At 46.4% G+C, this 19,026-nt stretch overlaps 1 protein-coding gene across 2 annotated transcripts in view; it reads left to right on the top strand.

The window, feature by feature from the left end:
- DICER1 (dicer 1, ribonuclease III) overlaps positions 1–19,026 on the top strand; it is a 254,492-nt gene that overhangs the window by 78,587 nt on the left and 156,879 nt on the right. For both annotated transcript variants that reach the window (XM_078785971.1, XM_078785966.1), the window contains exons 8-11: positions 1–14; positions 16,312–16,541; positions 17,064–17,196; positions 17,692–17,934. The exon at positions 1–14 is cut by the window's left edge and continues 385 nt beyond it. In XM_078785971.1, coding sequence (XP_078642097.1) covers positions 1–14; positions 16,312–16,541; positions 17,064–17,196; positions 17,692–17,934 — 620 coding nt within the window. The remainder of the gene's footprint in view (positions 15–16,311; positions 16,542–17,063; positions 17,197–17,691; positions 17,935–19,026) is intronic.

Below are 19,026 nucleotides of genomic sequence, written 5' to 3'. Positions count from 1 at the left end.
CACAGCCTATTGGGGTGAGAGTTATGTCATTCTACACCATACTGTATTCTGCCCTTACTTTTGCTTTTGCTACGTGCTCTTATACTTTTGTTGTTTTGATATTTTCTTGCTTATTGTGAAACAATTAATCACAAATAAAATCAATAGCAGGTACTGTGTATTGCATTAAGGTACTTCTGTAGATATGAAAGTTTTGTGGGGCATAACATAGAAATAATTTCATCCACCTCTTCCTGATAACTTGGACCAGCTCGTAACCACCCACTCCAACTCTTTCTTCATTATCTGTGGTGATTTCCAATGCCATCATGCGAGTTGTCTGATAGTTATTTCAACCACTATCCACTGCATTGCCACTGAGACCTTCTGTGAGATTGTGGTCCAATCTGATCTGCAACCTTCCCAACTCGCATCTCTGCAAATGACCAGTTCTCCTCCTTAGACCCGTAATGACCAACTTTTCCTCCAACTACTGCCATGTTTTGCTACTCTGACGACGCTCTTGAGAAAGTTCAAATCTCTGTGACTGTAGTTCGAGATCTGCATTAGCACCATAGTCTTGCTGTTCGATCAGAGATTAGTAAATTCATTGTCTTCTGGAGCATTGGATATTTTTATTCATTCCAAATCTCTGGCCTTGGCATCGCTGTCTCCACAAGCTAGAACGAGACTTTCGGCCAAACCAGCTTTCAATATTTCCTCGTTTGCGGCACAAACAGGTGGTGCATCAAGCCCTACTTTAATCCAAGCTTGCAAATTTCAGGGAACATTGAAGTTTGTTTCTTTTTGTAATTGGCTTCAAATAGCGAAGTACAGTATATTTTACTTTGAATTGTAAATGCTGAAGTACGGTACTGTAGTTGCGAACAGTGTAGACCGACGATACACGTGCTTGCTACTCACTATGCCTTGAATAGAAACTGTAAGCATACAGCACATGCATACTTTGTGCGCTCTGGTATTGTAATCTCTCCAAGAAGGCAAACATACAGTATTCATATGTTGTTGAATTTGCACTTCTGTGTTGTTGCACTAAAACAGAAAATTTCCATTTTTACAGTACTGCATATCAAATCTGGCCTCGAAAGTCAGCTGCAGGATGCGTATCCTCCATTTTGCCAAGTCCTTCTTTGTGGAACTCAAGCTTTTCATGATGTAGAAGGGTGATGAGGACTTTATCCATAGCTCAATGCAGTACTGATATCCTTGATAGGCAGGTGCCTTTGCTTCATATTTATCTATTCTGAATGCTGTAAAATGCAAAGTTCCCCAAATAATTGACATCTCTCACAAAGAAACATCTCCGCAAGACCTGTTGTTTTCATGCCAGACAGGATGGTGGCCTCTTTTTCTGACACATTTCTGTCTCCTGGTCTTGCTTCCTTTGTTCTTTCAGTCTTCTGCCTCTCCCCAGTCCATTCAGAATGAAAACATAATTTTCCTGATGACCTCCCCTCAACACACCTCCACCATTTTCCATGTTAACTATCCAAAATCAAGGCTTATTGTTCATCTCCACTCTCTTGTTCCTTTTAGTCTTCTGTTTGTAAAACTGCCTTCCTGAAGCGGTTCAATTTCTCCAGAGTTTCAAGTTGGTAGAACATCTCATTCTATGTGTGTTAACTTTTCTACCCCTATTAAGTATCTCCTGAATCACTCTTTCTTATTTGCAAATTACTATGTTTTGTTTTGTTACTCCACGCATGCGAAGCTAAAAGCGAGATTAAGTAATTGGTTTACTTTATCTGTCTGTCCATCTTGAAAACGTCAGTTGATGTTTGAGGAATAACTTATTTAAGTTGAATGTTATATTTTGAACATGAATCAGAAAACAAACAAGTCAGTAAACAGTACTTTGCTCTGAATTTGTCCAGATCGCACAAGTGCAGAGAGGAGTGATATCATTTTTTTCTCTGATGCCTGCCTGGCAGTGAAGCAAAATTTAAAATCTATATCATGAAAGAGCTGTGTCTGTCTGTCTGTCTTTGTTTGTTTGTTTGTTTGTCGTGGTATAACTTGAGAACGGATTAACGGATTTCAGTGAAACCAACGATGGATTCAGGGAACTCCCAGAGCGGTTTGTGCTACAAAAAAGGAGAAGGTTTGTGTACGACACACATGGCGAAACTGCAAACGCCAACTTACATTTGCGTGCTCTTTCTCTCTCTCTCTCTCTCTCTCTCTCTCTCCTCTCTCTCTCTCTCTCTCTCGCTCTCACTCTCGCTCTCGCTCTCGCTCTCGCTCTCTGTCTCTCTCTCTCTCTCGCTCTGTCTCTCTCTCTCTCTCTCGCTCTGTCTGTCTCTCTCTCTCTCTCTCTGTCTCTCTCTCTCTCTCTCTCTCTCTCTCTCTCTGTCTCTCTCCCTCTGTCTCTCCCTCTGTCTCTCTCTGTCTCTCTCTGTCTCTCTCCCTTTGTCTCTCGCCCTCTCGCCCGCTCGCCCTCTCGCCCGCTCGCCCTCTCTTTCTCTCTTTCTCTCGCCCTCTATTTCTCTCTCACCACCCCTCTCGCCCTCTCTTTCTCTCTTTCTCACCACCCCCTCTCGCCCTCTCTTTCTCTCTTTCTCTCTCACCACCCCCTCTCGCTCTCTCTCTCTCTCTCTCTCTCTCTTTTCCTCTTTTCCTCTTTTCCTCTTTTCCTCTTTTCCTCTTTTTCTCTTTTTCTCTTTTTCTCTTTTTCCCTTTTTCTCTTTCTCCCTTTCTCCCTTTCTCCCTTTCTCCCTTTCTCCCTTTCTCCCTTTCTCCCTTTCTCCCTTTCTCCCTCACCACCCCCGCTCGCCCTCTCTTTCTCTCTTTCTCTCTTTCACTCTTTCTCTCTTTCTCTCTTTCACTCTTCCTCTCTTTCTCCCTTTCTCTCTCACCACCCCCTCTCGCCCTCTCACTCTCTCCTTCCCCCTCTTTTTCTCTTCCCCCAAACCTCATAATATTCCCGTCAGCAAAGAGACGAGTGGTATTTGTGTTAGTCATTCCAAACAAGAAACTTAGTTTTTAAGGACATCATAAAGGACACATACACCAGGCACAAATAACTAATGCAATGTGATAGAGTGGTGTCACAGACACTGTGTAAACAGTGGTAAATTTCCAGAATTAATTTATTTAAATGACTTTTATCATCTTTATTTTATTTAACTTGAATTATGTATACGTGAGTATACGTAATTTTTTACGTGAGTATACATAAAAATAATGATTTTTTAAATCGTTTTAAAATATTCGTTTAGCGCTATTGAAGCAGTCTTATACACCTCCTTATTTAACATGTCCAAGTACTGATAAACGTAAGTGTTTTGAAAGTGCAAAAAGGGCAATTTGTGTTCTACAGCACTCACGTATACATAAAACCACCTTTAGAGGCCATTTTTCCCCGCAAGCGGGGGTTGGCCTTTTTCGGGAACTGTGGTTGTTGTTGTTTTTCGGTCCCCTTTTTGAAGCAATGTTTTACGGCCGGATGCCCTTCCTGACGCCAACCCTTTTTGCCGCCTTTAACGACAAGCAGGGAATTACCAGTAAACTGGTACTCAATTTGCCGACCTCGGAAGGATGACAGGCTGAGTCAACCCCCCTGGCGTTAATTCAGCGATTGACTAGGATCCTGGGTTCGAATCCCGGTCAATCGCTGAATAAACGCCAGGGGGGTTGACTCAGCCTGTCATCCTTCCGAGGTCGGCAAATTGAGTACCAGTTCACTGGTAATTCCCCGTCGTTAAAGGTGGCAAAAAGGGTTGGCGTCAGGAAGGGCATCCGGCCGTAAAACATTGCTTCAAAAAGGGGACCGAAAAACAACAACAACCACAGTTCCCGAAAAAGGCCAACCCCCGCTTGCGGGGAAAAATGGCCTCTAAAGGTGGTTTTATGTATACGTGAGTGCTGTAGAACACAAATTGCCCTTTTTGCACTTTCAAAACACTTACGTTTATCAGTACTTGGACATGTTAAATAAGGAGGTGTATAAGACTGCTTCAATAGCGCTAAACGAATATTTTAAAACGATTTAAAAAATCATTATTTTACTTAAATTAAAGTAAATACAGTGCCTTCGGAAAGTATTCTCACCCCTTGGCTTTTTCACATTTTTTGTGTTAAAGCCTGAATTTAAAATGGATTGAATTAAAAAATGTTTGTCACTGATCTACACATAATACTCCATAAGGTCAGTGGAATTTTCATTTTTTACAATTTTTTTTTTTTTACAAACTAATGAAAAGCTGAAATGCTTAGAGTCAATAAGTATTCAACCCCTTTGCTATGACACACCTGTTGTGGAAATCATTCAAGACCACAACTTTAGTCCATCTGTTGGTTTAATTCCATTAAGACCTTTGACATCATTCTGCAAATACAGGGATGCAATAGAAATAAGGTTTGGCATCACATAGGTCAATCCATAATATAGTTCAATGAAAGCAAGCGTAATATTCTATGCAGTACGTACCGTTAGCGAGTCTACTAGTCAATGTAACATGTCACAGGAGAAGTCGCCTAGAGCAACGGTTGCATTGGGTCTTATAGCCGCGCCCCCCTAGCGATGTCAGCGAGCAGCGAGCATCACCTGGGTTCAGCATTAATACGATTTCACAACATTCTCCCCACCGTTAGAATTACACTGCCGTGCGGCTAGAATCGAGCGAGGCGTCAGCATTAAAAGGGTGCGGAATCATGGTATCAGTCGGCCCAACCGTACCGGTCCGGACGGCGAATTTCCCTGCCAGCACGTGTCCGAAATTCCCCGGGTACGGCATCACGTAACCCAGAGACCCCGGCGTCGGAGTAGCTGCCGGAGTCAGGTGACGAAGGGGGTACCGCCAAGCCTTCAGGCAAGGGTGGCTGTGGCGAAGGGAGGGCCGGCAGACGTTCAGTGACGGAAGTGTCGGAAGAGTCCATAGTCTCATAGATTGGCTCGTCCGATTCCTTATAAGGGTCGGTGACCCCGCATGGGGCAAGATGGCGTACGGAGACAGTGGACTCACGCCCATCTGCCGTCATCACACGTGCATGCTCGGGATTAGCCTGGAGTATCTGCACTTTGTCCACTAAGGGGTCGTACTTGCTCGTGCGGACCGCCCGTTTGAGATAGGCTGGCCCGGGCTCAGCGAGCCAACTGGGTAATGACCAGATACACCCCGAGCTCCTCGGGTGGTGGAAAAGTCTCTCGTGGGGAGTCTGGTTGGTGGCCGTACATAGAAGAGCCCTAATCGAGTTCAGCGCCGCAGGTAGCGACCAAGCCCATTTATCGAGGCCCCGGCCAAGGGTCCGGAGGTTGAGCACGACGGCCCTCCATATAATCCCGTTGAAGCATTCGATCTGCCCATTCGCTTGGGGCCTGTACGGCGTGGTATAACTAGAAGCGACGTTATTTTGGAGCAAGTAGCCTCGCACTTCCTGAGACAGAAAGACCGCACCCCGATCAGTATGCACGTAGGCCGGGTACCCAAACATGGAGAGCAAATTCTGCAGGCATCGCATTACCCTGGCAGCCGTCATATCCACGCACGTATAAGCAAAAGGAAATCGCGAGTGCTCATCGACGATAGTGAGCAGATAGCGAGAGTTACTCGACACCGGCAACGGGCCCTTGAAATCCATCGCCAATCTTTCCCACGGCCTCGTAGCCCTAACCAGCGTCCCCATGGGAGGGTTATAGAAACGTGGTTTGATTTCTGCGCATATAGCGCAGTCGCGACAGATACGGCGGATATCGTCAATCGAGTACGGTAGATTGCCACGTCGCACAAAATGAGCGAAACGCGTCACGCCCAGATGCCCTGCAGTTTCGTGCAAAGCGCGTAGGCCCTCTAGAGTGACGATACCCGCGCACGTAACCGGTCTCGATAAGGCGTCGGCGACCTGGTTATCCTTCCCCAGGCAGTATTTGATAGTGTAGTAGAAGTTGGCAAGCTCTATACGCCAGCGAGTGATTTTCTCATTCTTAATGCGCTGGGCGTGTAAGGTGTCGTACATGAACGCAACACTTTGTTGGTCCGTGATGATTTGAAAGCATCGTCCGAGTAAGAACGATGGAGCCGCGTGTGGACGGTGGACAAGACGACGGACAGATACCACATTTCCCCACACGAGGTTTTGGACAACTGCTGGGCTCTTGGAAGCTGAAGGCCGCATTGGACTTGACGGTAGAGAATCGAAAGGAGGCCGTCTAATCTGCTCGCCTCACGCTTGTTGTGTTTTCGACGCGCAGCGTTCTACACCACCATTTTGGACCACTTCCCACATGAGTGGCTACCCCAGTTTCAACAGCCGCCAAGCTCCTGAAAGTACTCTTTGGGAAGCCAAGCTAAGTGCCGGCTGAAGGGGTTTATTTTCATTTTATCTTTCCCTTGACACCACCCCCCCCCCCCACCCCCCAGAATTTCCATGTTTTAAATGTTTCCCGGTGTGTACCCTGGATAAGAATAGGTACACCGTATCCCTGCGTGTCGTAAGAGACGACTAAGAGGGTTGGCGTCAGGAAGGGCATCCGGCCATAAAAACATTGCCTCAAAAAAAAGGGAACCATGACAATTACAACTACATATGGGCAGGGTACAGCCCGAAGTGGAGATCGGTTTCTGAGGTTTGGGACATGGAATGTAGGGACAATGACAGGGAGATCAGGAGAAGTGGTGGAAGTATTGGTCAGAAGAAGAGTGGACATATGTTGTGTGCAAGAGACGAGATGGAAGGGAAGTGGTGTGAGAATGGTGAAAGGTAGGCAGGGACAGAAATACAAGTTTGTGTGGCAAGGCTGCCCGGAGGGCGTGAATGGTGTTGGTGTCCTGTTTTCTGAGGAGTTTGTAGACAGTGTGGTGAGTGTGACTAGAGTGAGTGATAGGTTGATGATGGTGAAAATGATGATTGGAAAGCTCTTGGTGAACGTAATCTCGGGATATGCTCCGCAGGTTGGTCGAAGCGATGAAGAAAAGGACAAGTTCTGGTGTGCGATAGAGAAGCTGATGGAAAACGTGAAAGATGAGGAAGTTGTTGTGGTAGGAGGAGACCTAAATGGACATGTGGGAAGGAGTATGGATGGTTTTGACGGAGTTCATGGGGGTTACGGATATGGTGTGAGAAATGGAGCAGGTGAAAGGGTTTTGGAGTTTGCTGATGGAGCTGATTTGTTGATTGGTAATACTCAGTTCCAGAAAGAGGATAATAAGCTTGTTACATACACGTCAGGTGGGTCGACGACAACCGTTGACTACCTGATGGTGCGTAGGCGAGATAGGGGGCACCTCCGGGACACAAAGGTGATCCCGGGGGAGGAGGCTGTTTCACAGCACCACTTGGTTGTCTGCGATGTAAGGGTGAAAGGTGCGAGGAGAGCTCGGCGGGTGAAGTACCAACCGAGAATGAAGGTGTGGAGGTTGAAAGAGGTGACAGTAAGGGAGGCATTAAAAGAGAGGCTGAGTAGGGTCGAGGATGATGTGGTTGAGCTTGAAAGTGGTTGGATGTCAATGAAAGCTTGTCTGTTGGGAGCCGTTGGTGAGGTATGTGGATGGACAAAAGGAGCACCGAGGCACTCGGAAACATGGTGGTGGGATGATGAAGTTGGAAAGAGGATTGACGAGAAGAGGAAGAAGTTCAAGGAGTGGCAGAAGGCGAAGGGTACGGGAGCAGAAACAGCAGAGCATGAAAGTTATAAGGCAGCCAGGAAGGCTGCAAAGAAAGAGGTAGCAAAGGCGCAGGAGGCATGTAGGAAAATGTTCAGAGAACGCTTGGATTCGGAAGAGGGTCAGAAAGCAGTATTCAGGATTGCAAAGCAGATAGCGAAAGAGAGGTGTGATGTGATGGGGGTGAGTTGCTTGAAGGATGAAGTGGGACAAATCGTTGTCGACCCAGATGGAATTAAAGGAAGATGGAAAAGATATATGGAAATGCTGTTGAATACAGAGAATGAATGGGATGGCAACATAGAGAGTAACCCTGTTTTAGGACCGGCAGAGAAGATAACTGAGAAGGAAGTTGAGGAAGTGATAAAAGCAATGAAGGGTAGAAAAGCGGGAGGGCCGACGGGAGTTGTGGGAGATATGTTGAAGGCAGCAGGAAGTTGGGGTGTGAAGAGAATGACAGAGATCTGTAATCTGGTGGTGAAAATATGAATGAATGAATGATCGTTTTAAGGCCATTTTCCCCGCTGGGGCAGGGGTTAGCCTTGCGGGCCCCATGACAATCATGGTTCCCTGTTTGAGGCAATGTTTTTTTATGGCCGGATGCCCTTCCTGGCGCCAACCCTTAGTCGCCTCTTACGATGCGCAGGGATACGGTGTACCGATTCTAAACCGGGGTACACACCGGTGAAAGAAGGCCGCATTCCAGTGGATTGGGAACTGAGTACCCTCATCCCTCTATACAAGGGGAAAGGTGACCCTCTGGAGTGTGGCTCGTACCGAGCGATAAAGTTATTGGAGCATGGAATGAAGTTATTGGAAAGGGTGTTGGAGAGGAGGATAAGGAAGAAAGTGAAGATCGACGAAATGCAGTTTGGATTCATGCCAGGAAGAGGAACGACAGACGCGCTTTTCATTGTGAGGCAGTTGCAGGAGAAGTACATGGAGAAGAGGAAGAAGTTGTTTCTTGGGTTTGTTGATCTGGAGAAAGCATTCGATAGGGTACCACGCAAAGTATTGACATGGGCATTGAGGAAGTTAGGAGTGGAGGAATGGTTGATCAGAGTAGAGATGGCAATGTACAAAAGAGCGCGCACAGCTGTAAGGACGAAGGACGGGAACAGTGGTGAGTTTGAGGTGAAGGTGGTAGTGCATCAGGGGTCGGTACTAAGTCCATTACTATTTGTAGCTGTGATGGAGGTGCTGGCTCAGAACGTAAAGGAGGGTTTACTGTGGGAGTTGTTGTATGCAGATTGCAGATGATCTGGTGTTGATTGCGGAAAGTATGGATGGACTGAAGGAAAAGATGAACACGTGGAAGGAATGTATGGAGACAAAAGGTCTGAAGGTGAATATCGGAAAGACGGAGGTGATGGCAAGTGGTAAAGCATGTGGTGAGGTGGAAAGAACTGGGAAGTGGCCCTGTGCTGTGTGTAGGAAGGGTGTCGGAGTGAACTCCATTCAATGTACAATGTGCGCTGAGTGGGTTCATCAAAAATGTAGTGGTCTGAGAGGGTCATTAACCAGTGTGGCAGCTACATTCAAATGTAAGGTGTGCACAGAGGGAGCTGCAGATGGAGGAAATGTTGAGTTGGATCTTGGAGATGGCGTGAAGCTGGAAGGTGTGAAAACATTTTGCTACCTCGGAGACATGCTGAATGGAGAAGGTGGATCAGACTCGGCAACGGTTGCTCGAGTGAGATGTGCATGGAAGAAGTTTCGGGAACTGGGTGGCGTGCTGATGATGAGGGGAGTGTCGTTGAAGCTGAAGGGAAAGGTGTATGCTGCATGTGTGAGAAGTGTTATGATTTATGGGAGCGAGACATGGGTAATAAACGTAGAGCAGCAACGAAGGTTGGAAAGGGTGGAAATGCGAATGGTTCGGTGGATGTGTGGAGTATCGTTGAGAGAGAGGAAGACAAATGATGAATTGCGAAAGATGATGGGAATAGAGCCTGTGATTGATGCTGTGAAGAGGAACAGGTTGAGATGGTTTGGTCATGTGTTGAGGAAGGATGAAAGTGACTGGTTGAGAAGAGTGATGGAAATGAATGTAGAAGGAAGCAGAGGACGGGGAAGACCGAAAAAGACTTGGCTAAAGATGGTGGAAGAAGAAATGCGGGCAAGGGGGTTAACAAGGAGAGATGCAGAAAATAGGGCAAAATGGAGAAGATTGTCATGGGGACCGCAAGGCTAACCCCCGCTCTAGCAGGGAAAATGGCCTTTAAAATGCATGTTGTTGTTGTTTGTCCGAGTAAGAACGGGCGCCATCGCCGAATCGACTCGATGATCGCTTACGCTTCCTTTTCGACAGACGAATGTCTCCGCTCAGCGGAGGTAAGAGTCCGTGAAAAGAAAGCCACCGGGCACCCACCTTGGGAGAGGGTCGCCGCTATGGCATGATCCGAGGCATCACTTTCTAGGACGAAAGAACCGCTCTTGTCGATCATCGCCACAGCGGCACTGGCGATGTTGGCCTTAAGGCCTCCAAAGGCCGCCAAAGCGGCCGGACGCAGAGGGAATGTGTCGCAGGCCACAAGGGGGCGAAGTTTCGCGGAGAAATTTTGGACCCACTTCGAGTAATGGGCGAATAGCCCAAGAGCGCGCTTCAGGGACGCCCGATCGCTGGGAGGGGCCATGTCGAGCAGACGTCGCAGACGCTCCTTATCCGGAGCGACAGAGCCATGGGTCACGGTGTACCCCAGCAGATCTATCTTGCGTAGGGAGTATTGACACTTAGCCTCGTTCATGGTTAAGCGATACCTCTGCGCGACCTCGAGGAAGCGCTGCAGATTAGCATCATGGTGCCCTTGGTCATACCCACAAACCGTAAGATTGTCTAGATAGACGAAAACATCGGTCAAGTTCTCCCTCGCAATGAGGTCATCCATGGCCCTCTGGAAACAGGCGACCCCGTTCGTCACCCCAAAAGGCAATAGAGTAAACTGGTACAACCGTTGCCCCGACTCAAAAGCGGTATAGATACGATCTGCCCTAGAGATAGGGATCTGATGATACGCACTACGGAGATCGAGAGTGCTGTAGACCGAGTATTGGGCCACCTGTCGCACCAGCGCGTCCATCCCCGGAAGGGGGTAGGCATCCAGCTGTGTAAAACGGTTAATCGTTTGGGAATAGTCGATTACCATGCGTCTGCGGTGTGCTTCGCTTCGCACCACTAAGACCTGGGCCCGCCACGGCGACCGGCTGGGTTATATGATGCCGTCTTTCAAGAGCTGAGCCGTCTCTCCCGCAATGAATTGCATGTCTGCTCGAGTGTAGCGCCGTGATTTTACCGCTACAGGTGTACAGTCGGAGGTTAAATTGGGGAACAGCGAAAGTGGCTGGATGTCCATTTTCGCTAGGGCACACACAGCAAGCGTGTCAGTCCCACCAACAGCAAGCGTGTCTGGCCCACCAAACTCCATTTCCAGTCGTCCATGTCGCTTAAGGAAATCGTGTCCTAACAGAACGTCCGCACATAAAGCAGGTAAGACCATGAGGTGTACATCTGGGAAAACCCGTTCCTTTATCATGAGTTTCAATCGACATTCCCCCTTCGTGCTGAGCCGAAGTCCCTGGGAAGCCATGAAGATCCGTCTCGTAGTCCCCAAGACCAGCCAACCATGCCTGTGCACTAGTCGCTGATCGATAAAACTATCCGTAGACCCTGTATCCACCAAGGCCCGCACAAAATGGCCCTCGACCATGAGGGGAATAACGGCTTGAGCCAGGCCGGACGAGCCCGCTGGGAGTGGGACCGAACCTCCCGAGTGAGTCGGTCGCGCCTCACGGGTGGGTCCTATGCCAGCCGCAGTTTTCCGGGCGTCAGAGGGTGCCCGTGGAGTTTCGTATAAGTTGTCAGGGAGCGTTCCCATGCAATCAGCAGTGTTGCGGTCGTTGCCAGAGTATTCGTTGTGCATGGGGCATCCGTTAAAGCTGTCAGAGAGCCTTCCCATGCATTCCGCTGTCTTGCCATTCAAAATCGCCGTGCCGTTTGACGAGTATGGGCCTCCGTAGTCTTGCCATTCGAAATCGCCGTTTGACGAGTATGGGCCTCCGTAGTCTTGCCATTCAAAATCGCCGTTTGACGAGTATGGGCCTCCGTAGTCTTGCCATTCAAAATCGCCGTTTGACGAGTATGGGCCTCCGTAGGGGTTTGGCGAGGCCCCAAAGTCCCTCGCGTTGCCCGGAGTCTAGTCAAGGACGCACGTTCCATGTCCGATTGAGGATGAGACTGTTGTGGCTGTTCGGTGTCTCTCGCCAAGGTCGATTGGGCGACCAGGGGCCCGCAAGGAGGGGCACTGCCCATCAAAGCCGCCGGGTAAGGCGCCGTGTTCCGTGCTCGGCCCACAGGCTCTGCAATAAGCCCATTCAAGGTCGCGCGCGGCCGCGAACCGCGTGCGGTTTTCCGGCACACTTTTGCAAAGTGCCCCTTTTGCGAGCACATATGGCATATTGCGTCCCGAGCCGGACACACTGGCCGGGGATGTTGTTGTCCCCCACACAAGTAGCATGCGGCTCCGCGTATGGCCTTGGGTCTGACCGTAGCGGCAGCCATCAGGATCCCCGGATCCTCCGCCGGGGCATCCTGGAGTTCCGCGAGCGGGTCCGCTCCCGGTTCCTCGGTGGTAGCACTCTCCGGCCGTGCGTGTAGCGAGGTCCCCGCCAAGAGGCGCGTGCGATCATAGTCGTTCGACTGCAGCCGCGCTTCGGTATATACCTTTCCTTGTTCTAGAGCCGCCGTGAAGGTCAGGTCGGTCTTCTCCAAGAGCTTGAGCCTGAGGTCCTGAGAGGAGACTCCGGAGACGAAATCGTCTAGGAGAAGGTCATCTTGAACCTGCTTGTGAGTCCGTGGCTCTTGGGTGCTGTCTAGCAGGAGTTGCCGGAGCTCCTGGGCATAGTGATCCATCGACTCGTTTGGTTGCTGGCGTCGTGATGACAGCAAATGCCGAGCATATATCACGCTCTTTTGCTTTATGTACAATCGCTTGAGCTCCGCAACAGCGAGGTCGTACGTCGCACATCGCGTAATACTGTTGTACACCTTGTAGTCGACTCTGGACTGGATCGCTGCTAGCTTCGCGGCAGCTGTCGGCTCGGTGTCCTGGTCAGCGAACTGATTCTCCAAAGTTTTCAACCAGTGAGTCAGTTGCAAACCAGCATCCGGGGCTTGCGGGTCGGCGCAGAATTGCGAAACCGCCAGCATCTTGCTTCCCGCCATGTCCGTAGATTTTAATGGAATTAAGTGTTGTGGAAATCATTCAAGACCACAACTTTAGTCCATCTGTTGGTTTAATTCCATTAAGACCTTTGACATCATTCTGCAAATACAGGGATGCAATAGAAATAAGGTTTGGCATCACATAGGTCAATCCATAATATAGTTCAATGAAAGCAAGCGTAATATTCTATGCGGTACGTACCGTTAGCGAGTCTACTAGTCAATGTAACATGTCACAGGAGAAGTCGCCTCGAGCAACGGCTGTATCGGGTCTTATAGCCGCGCCCCCCTAGCGGTGTCAGCGAGCAGCAAGCATCACCTGGGTTCAGCATTAATACGATTTCACTACAACACCAAATTGAGCTCAGGTGCATCCATTTTCCTTTGATCATCCATGAGATGTCTCTACAACTTGATTGGAGTCCACCTGTAGCAAATTCAATTGATTGGACATGATTTAGAAAGAAACACACCTTTCTATACAAGGTCCCACAGTTGACCTTGCATGTCAGAGCAGAAACTCTACCATGAGGGCCAATTAATTGTCTGTAGAACTCCGAGATAGAATTGTGAGGAAGCATAGATCTGGGGAAGTGTATAAAACAATTTCTAGAGTGTTGAAAAGTTCCCAAGAGCAGAGTAAGCTCCATCATTAGGAAATGGAAAGAATATGGAAGAGCTGGACATCCAATGAAACTGAGCAAACAGGCAAGAAGGACCTTGGTCAGGGAGGTAACCAATAACCCAATTACCACCGACAGAACTACAGAGTTCCTTGGCTGAGATGGGAGAACCTGCTGGAAGGACAACAGTCTGCAGGACTTCACAAATCTAGGGTTTATGGGAGAGTGGCCAGACAGAAGCCACTCCTGAGAAAAAGGCACATGACAGCACACCTGGAGTTTGCAAAAAGGTATGTGAAAGACTGAGAGCTTGAGGCAAAATATTTTGTGGTGTTATGAAAGGAAAATTGAACTCTTTGGCCTGAATGAAAATCTGGCAGAAACAGAGCACAGCTCATCACCCATCTAACATCATCCCTACCGTGCAGCAGGGTGGTGGCAGCATCATGATATGGGGATGCGTTTCAGGTGCAGGGACTGGGAGACTTGTAAGGATAGAGAGGGATCTAGAACGGCACTCGGTAAATCGCATACCTTCACTAGGCTGAACAGTTTATGTTTTCTATCCCACTGATGGGCCAGATCTGCATTCGGACCTGAACCAAAATCGAATCGGCTTGTTCTTGTCACCTAACCAACTCGTCCACCAAGTTTAGTCATAACTCGTCCACAGCTTTTATAAATATTATGTTGTATATCGCTTTTCATCTGATCTCTCAGTGCTGAAGAATCACTTAAAATTAAATAAATCTCATATCCAGATCAATATTCAGATCTTCACCAAAATCGAATCTTTTAGTCCTTGTCACACACCCAACCACTCCACCAGGTTTCGTCAAAATCCGTCCACAGCTTTTTGAGATATCCTTCTATATATATATATATATATTGCTTTAGGCCCTATCTCCCAATGGTGAAGAATCACTTTAAAAATTCTACGACCCAAATCCAAATTCGGATCTTCACCTAAATCTAATCATTTCGTCCTTGTCACATACACTACCTCTCTGCCAAATTTCGTCTGAATCCATCCACAACTTTATGAGATAACTTGTTCACAAACAAACAAATAGACAGACAGAGAGACGGGTGAAAACAACCTCCACCCACCTTCGGTGGTGGAGGTAACATTGAATGGAGCCAAATACAGGCAAATGCTTCAGAGTGCAAAAGACTTTAGGCATTGGTAAAATTTACGCTCCAACTGGACAATGACCCCAAGCATAGCCGAAGCAACACTGGAATGGCTTCAGGAGAAGAACGTGAAAGTTCTTGAGTGTTCCAGCCAAAGCCAAGACTTGAATCCCATTGAGAACCAGGGGAAAGACTTGATTGCTGTTCACCAACACTCCCCATCGAACTTGACAGAGCTTGAGCGAATCTGCAAGGTAGAATGGGAGAAACTCCTCAAATTCAGATGTGCAAAGAGGATACAGACATACCCAAGAATACTCAAAGCTTTGATCACTGCGACTGTAATTGCTAGGCCAAAGGCACTCCTACGAAGTATTGACTTAGGGGGTTTAATACTTATCTAAATTATATATTTATATTTCATATTTTAAATGCAAACTAGATATTTCATTTTTAATTATTTTGTAAAAAAAATTCTAAAAAATAAATAAATTCCACTTTGACATTATGAGGTATTATTTCAATGACAAAAAAAATCTCAATTTAATCCATTTTAAATTCAGGCTGCAACAACAAAATGTGAAAAATGTCAAGTGTTGTGAATACTTTTTGAAGGTACCTACTTGAACACTGTGTGCGGTAACGTGTTCTATGAACTATCTGGATTTGTTTTGTTTTTTACTTTTCCATTGTTTGGTTTAGCCATCTAAAATCCCTGTTGCTTCAGTAAGCCTCCCCCTAAAGAAAAGGGGCAGGCTTATAGCTGTTGTATTGTTTGTTTCTGCAATTAGTACCCCCCAATCTTTAATGGTACCTAAGAGTTTTATACACACCGAGGAGTACTAAACCACCATTTTGGTTTTCCCCCCTTACTTTTTTTTTCTGCTCATGTCCGAGCTGTATCCTGGAGCCGGCTGGGTGTTTCCGATTTTTCTTTGCATAAATAATGGGAATAAAAGGTATGAGCGGTTGACCTAATTGTGTCCTTGACCTAATTTGAAAGTTGTGACATAATTATAGACAATTTAACATTTTTCATTGTAACTCGACTAAGGTTTGTCCCTCCGATCAGAATGAAATTTCCCTCCCTAGGTAGCCTAGACTTTAGGCTCTAGAGCAAGGCAAATTTATGCTTAATTTACATAATATCCCTCCAGGTTAAAGGTCAAGGTCAAATGGCAGTTTGAAAATATAACAAGTTTTTATCATCGATCGGTTTTGCAAATGCAGAATCTTAAATACCGCTTGGCTTTCTCAGATGTCCTTGTGTCATTAGAGTGGATTTTCCCTGGTGTTGTGCACTTGATATTTGTTTTTTTGTGTGCGTTACCTACTTTTTATGCCTCAGCCAAAAAATTCGCTGCAGGCATTCGCTTTTTGGGTTGTCTTTCCAGCTGTCCGTCCGTGCTTCTGGCCGTCCGTGATAGGTTTTCGTTACCACAATAACTTGAGAACGGCTGAAGGGATCAAAGTCAAACTTGCCACAAGTATGTACAATGATGCAAAAATGTACCAATTTAATTATGGGGTGAAGAGGTCAAAGGTCAGAGGTCTCGCTTTGTACAGAACCTTTACAGAATTGTTTTCATTGCATTGTGTGTTAAGATGACTGGGTGGGCTTGATGTTTCTTCAGTAGTCACCCCTCACTCCTTGAAGCTAAATTCCCAGCCTGGGTGTAATGCAAGCAATGAAAATTAACAAAGTGATCTTTGACTTTACTTTTTTGCCCAGTCCCAGGGTTTTTGCTACCAGAGCGATGAGTGGTACAACAACCGAGGTCAAGCTAGTTACGTGGCTTGGAGTGATTCTTCAGATGAATCGTCGGATGAAGAGGAAGGCAGAGATGGCATGCGGGCAGACGACAAGGAGGGGAATGAAGCTAATTTTCCATCACCCTTCACAAACATCCTGTGTGGAATAATATTTGTGGAGCGACGCTACATGGCAGTGGTCCTCAACAGGCAAGACGGTTGAGATGCTCAAATGGTTGTAAAATTTTTTTTTTTTTTTTTTTTTTTTTTTTTGTATACAAGATCGAGGCTCGTGAAAGAGCGAACATTAATCACACAGAAAGACAAACAGACACACAAAACAAATAACATCGGGAGCGGTAGACAAGATGGGGAGAGAGGGGGAAGGACACAAACACAACATTTGAGAGCAGGGACCGAGAGACATGGAGACATCGAGAGAACTGTGGGAGGGAGAGGGCTTTGGGGGGGAGGCATGGGAAGGGGGGGGGGGGGGTGGGAGAGGTATAAAACATATGGACACTGCCAAGACTGCCAAGACACATATGGTTGAATGCTTTATCAGATGAAGTGAATCTTTTGCAGATGCGGTGATTACCTGCTTATGAATTGTGTGTTGTTTCAGGAAGGTGTTCTTTGCAACAGAATTTAGTATGTGTAACAGGAGTCCTAAGCAATTTTTGTTGTGTCTGACACAGTTGCCAACTTGTTCTTCTACAATTTGTACACCAGGCTAATCAAGGAAGTCGGAAAACATGAAACCGAGCTGGCGTACATCAGTAGCAACTTCATCACGGGCCATGGCATCGGCAAGAACCAGCTACGTAACCGTCATAACGAAGCCGAATTTCGCAAACAGGAAGAGGTGAGACGCTAAAGTTGGATCATGTGATTTGGGCAGCTACTCTTCTGTTTCATTAACACATGCTCTTATTGCCAATGTGAAACTTAAGCTGGGTGTAGACAGGGAACAGGATCATCAGCTTTATGCCATTATTGCATCATTTTGCAGTACAATGCTTGTGTTAGCCTAACAGCATGACAAGAGCAACCCGATACAGTTGCATTTGACTCCCCTTTATGGCCATATATTCTAATGATGAATAACTGAGCAACATGTTGTAGTTCTTTTCAGCAAGATAAGCTCATATTTAATCAGCCAGTGAGAGTAGGTCATGTTAGACTGTTGGGATACCAGTTTAGTGGATTTGATAGCCATGGTATTTGCACATCACATGATCGCAATGCATTTTCGGTGAGGCCGTTTCTGTTTCTTCCTCAATGAAATAGCCATCTTGTTCTAACCTAAACTTCTCATTTTTGCCTCAACCTGTGCTCTTCCCCTTGTATTTACCTGAAGGTCTTACGGAAGTTCCGGGCACATGAAACTAATCTTCTGGTGGCGACGAGTGCCGTAGAGGAGGGTGTGGACCTCCCAAAATGCAACCTGGTAGTTCGCTTTGATCTACCTGTTGACTACCGCTCATATGTGCAGTCTAAAGGCTGTGCCCAGGCACCTGTGGCCAACTACGTCATGCTGGCAGATGCAACCCGCATGCCGTCCTTCAGGCTTGACCTCCAGACATACAAGGCTATTGAGAAGGTCATTTATGTTCTTTGGCGAGCTTCAGTGCAGTTGTGTTTACGAATACCCACTTAGGTTTCTCTGTAATTTCTTATCAATCTTAAGTAGAGCATCATTTATGATTATGATTATGATCATTATTAGATTTACTCTCCATTTCATGGAGAGTAACCTATTATTATTCCCAAAGTTTTTCTTATTGTTATTCTTCCACCCTATTTTGCACCTCCGAAAACTTCATAATTAAGTTTCTCAGCAATCGCTGGTCGGATTGACAGGAAATTTTCATCAAATGATCGGCTAGGCTCGTATAATTTTTTAATGCTAATTATGATGTCATAGGTCACTTGGTATGGGCGCCATCTTGTTAAACACCTTCAACTTTGCCCCTCTGTATCTCCAAAACAGCTCAATGGAAAAATTTGAGGAATGGCTCATTCTAAAGAACTCTTCAATGGGAACAAAAAACATGTTTATTTAGTATATTAAAAATGCTAACGTTAAGAGAATTCGTCAAACACATATTTGCTCCCACGAAAATGATATTTTTTTCCCAGATCCTTCGTTAAAAAAAACTCAGAATGCAAAAAATTTCGAAGTCATACGTCACATGGTTCGGCCGCCATATTGTTTTTCGTGAAAAACACGAAAACCCTTTTTTCTCCGCAACAGCTGAACGGATCGTGCCAAAACTTGGCATGCATATTCGCATACCCATGACGAACAAAAAAGTCAGCGATCATGACGTCATGCATCACATGGTTTCAGAGTTATGACGTTTTTAAGCATAACCTAAAAATGCTATCTTCCCCATAATTTGCGAAGATAACGAGTGGAAACTTTACACAAATGTTCACCATGGGGAGAAGTTTAAATCATACTTGAGACGTTTTTATCAGTCACATGGTTTGGCCGCAATAAATATAATTGCAGGAAAATCCTAAAAAAGCTTTTAACTCTTGAACCACTGCATTGATCAACTTGAATTTTTAATGCAATGTAGCTCTCATCAAGCGGAACAAGTGTGTAAAATTTCAATATGATTGGTTGTACCGTCTCGAAGCTATAAATCTTTATTGTTGAAAGAAGAAGAAACGCACCATTTCGTCC

Source organism: Myxine glutinosa, chromosome 1 (genome assembly GCF_964187855.1).
Source record: "Myxine glutinosa chromosome 1, kmMyxGlut1.1, whole genome shotgun sequence".
Classification (NCBI taxonomy): Eukaryota; Metazoa; Chordata; class Myxini; order Myxiniformes; family Myxinidae; genus Myxine; species Myxine glutinosa.
This window is presented reverse-complemented; position numbering and strand designations above follow the sequence as displayed.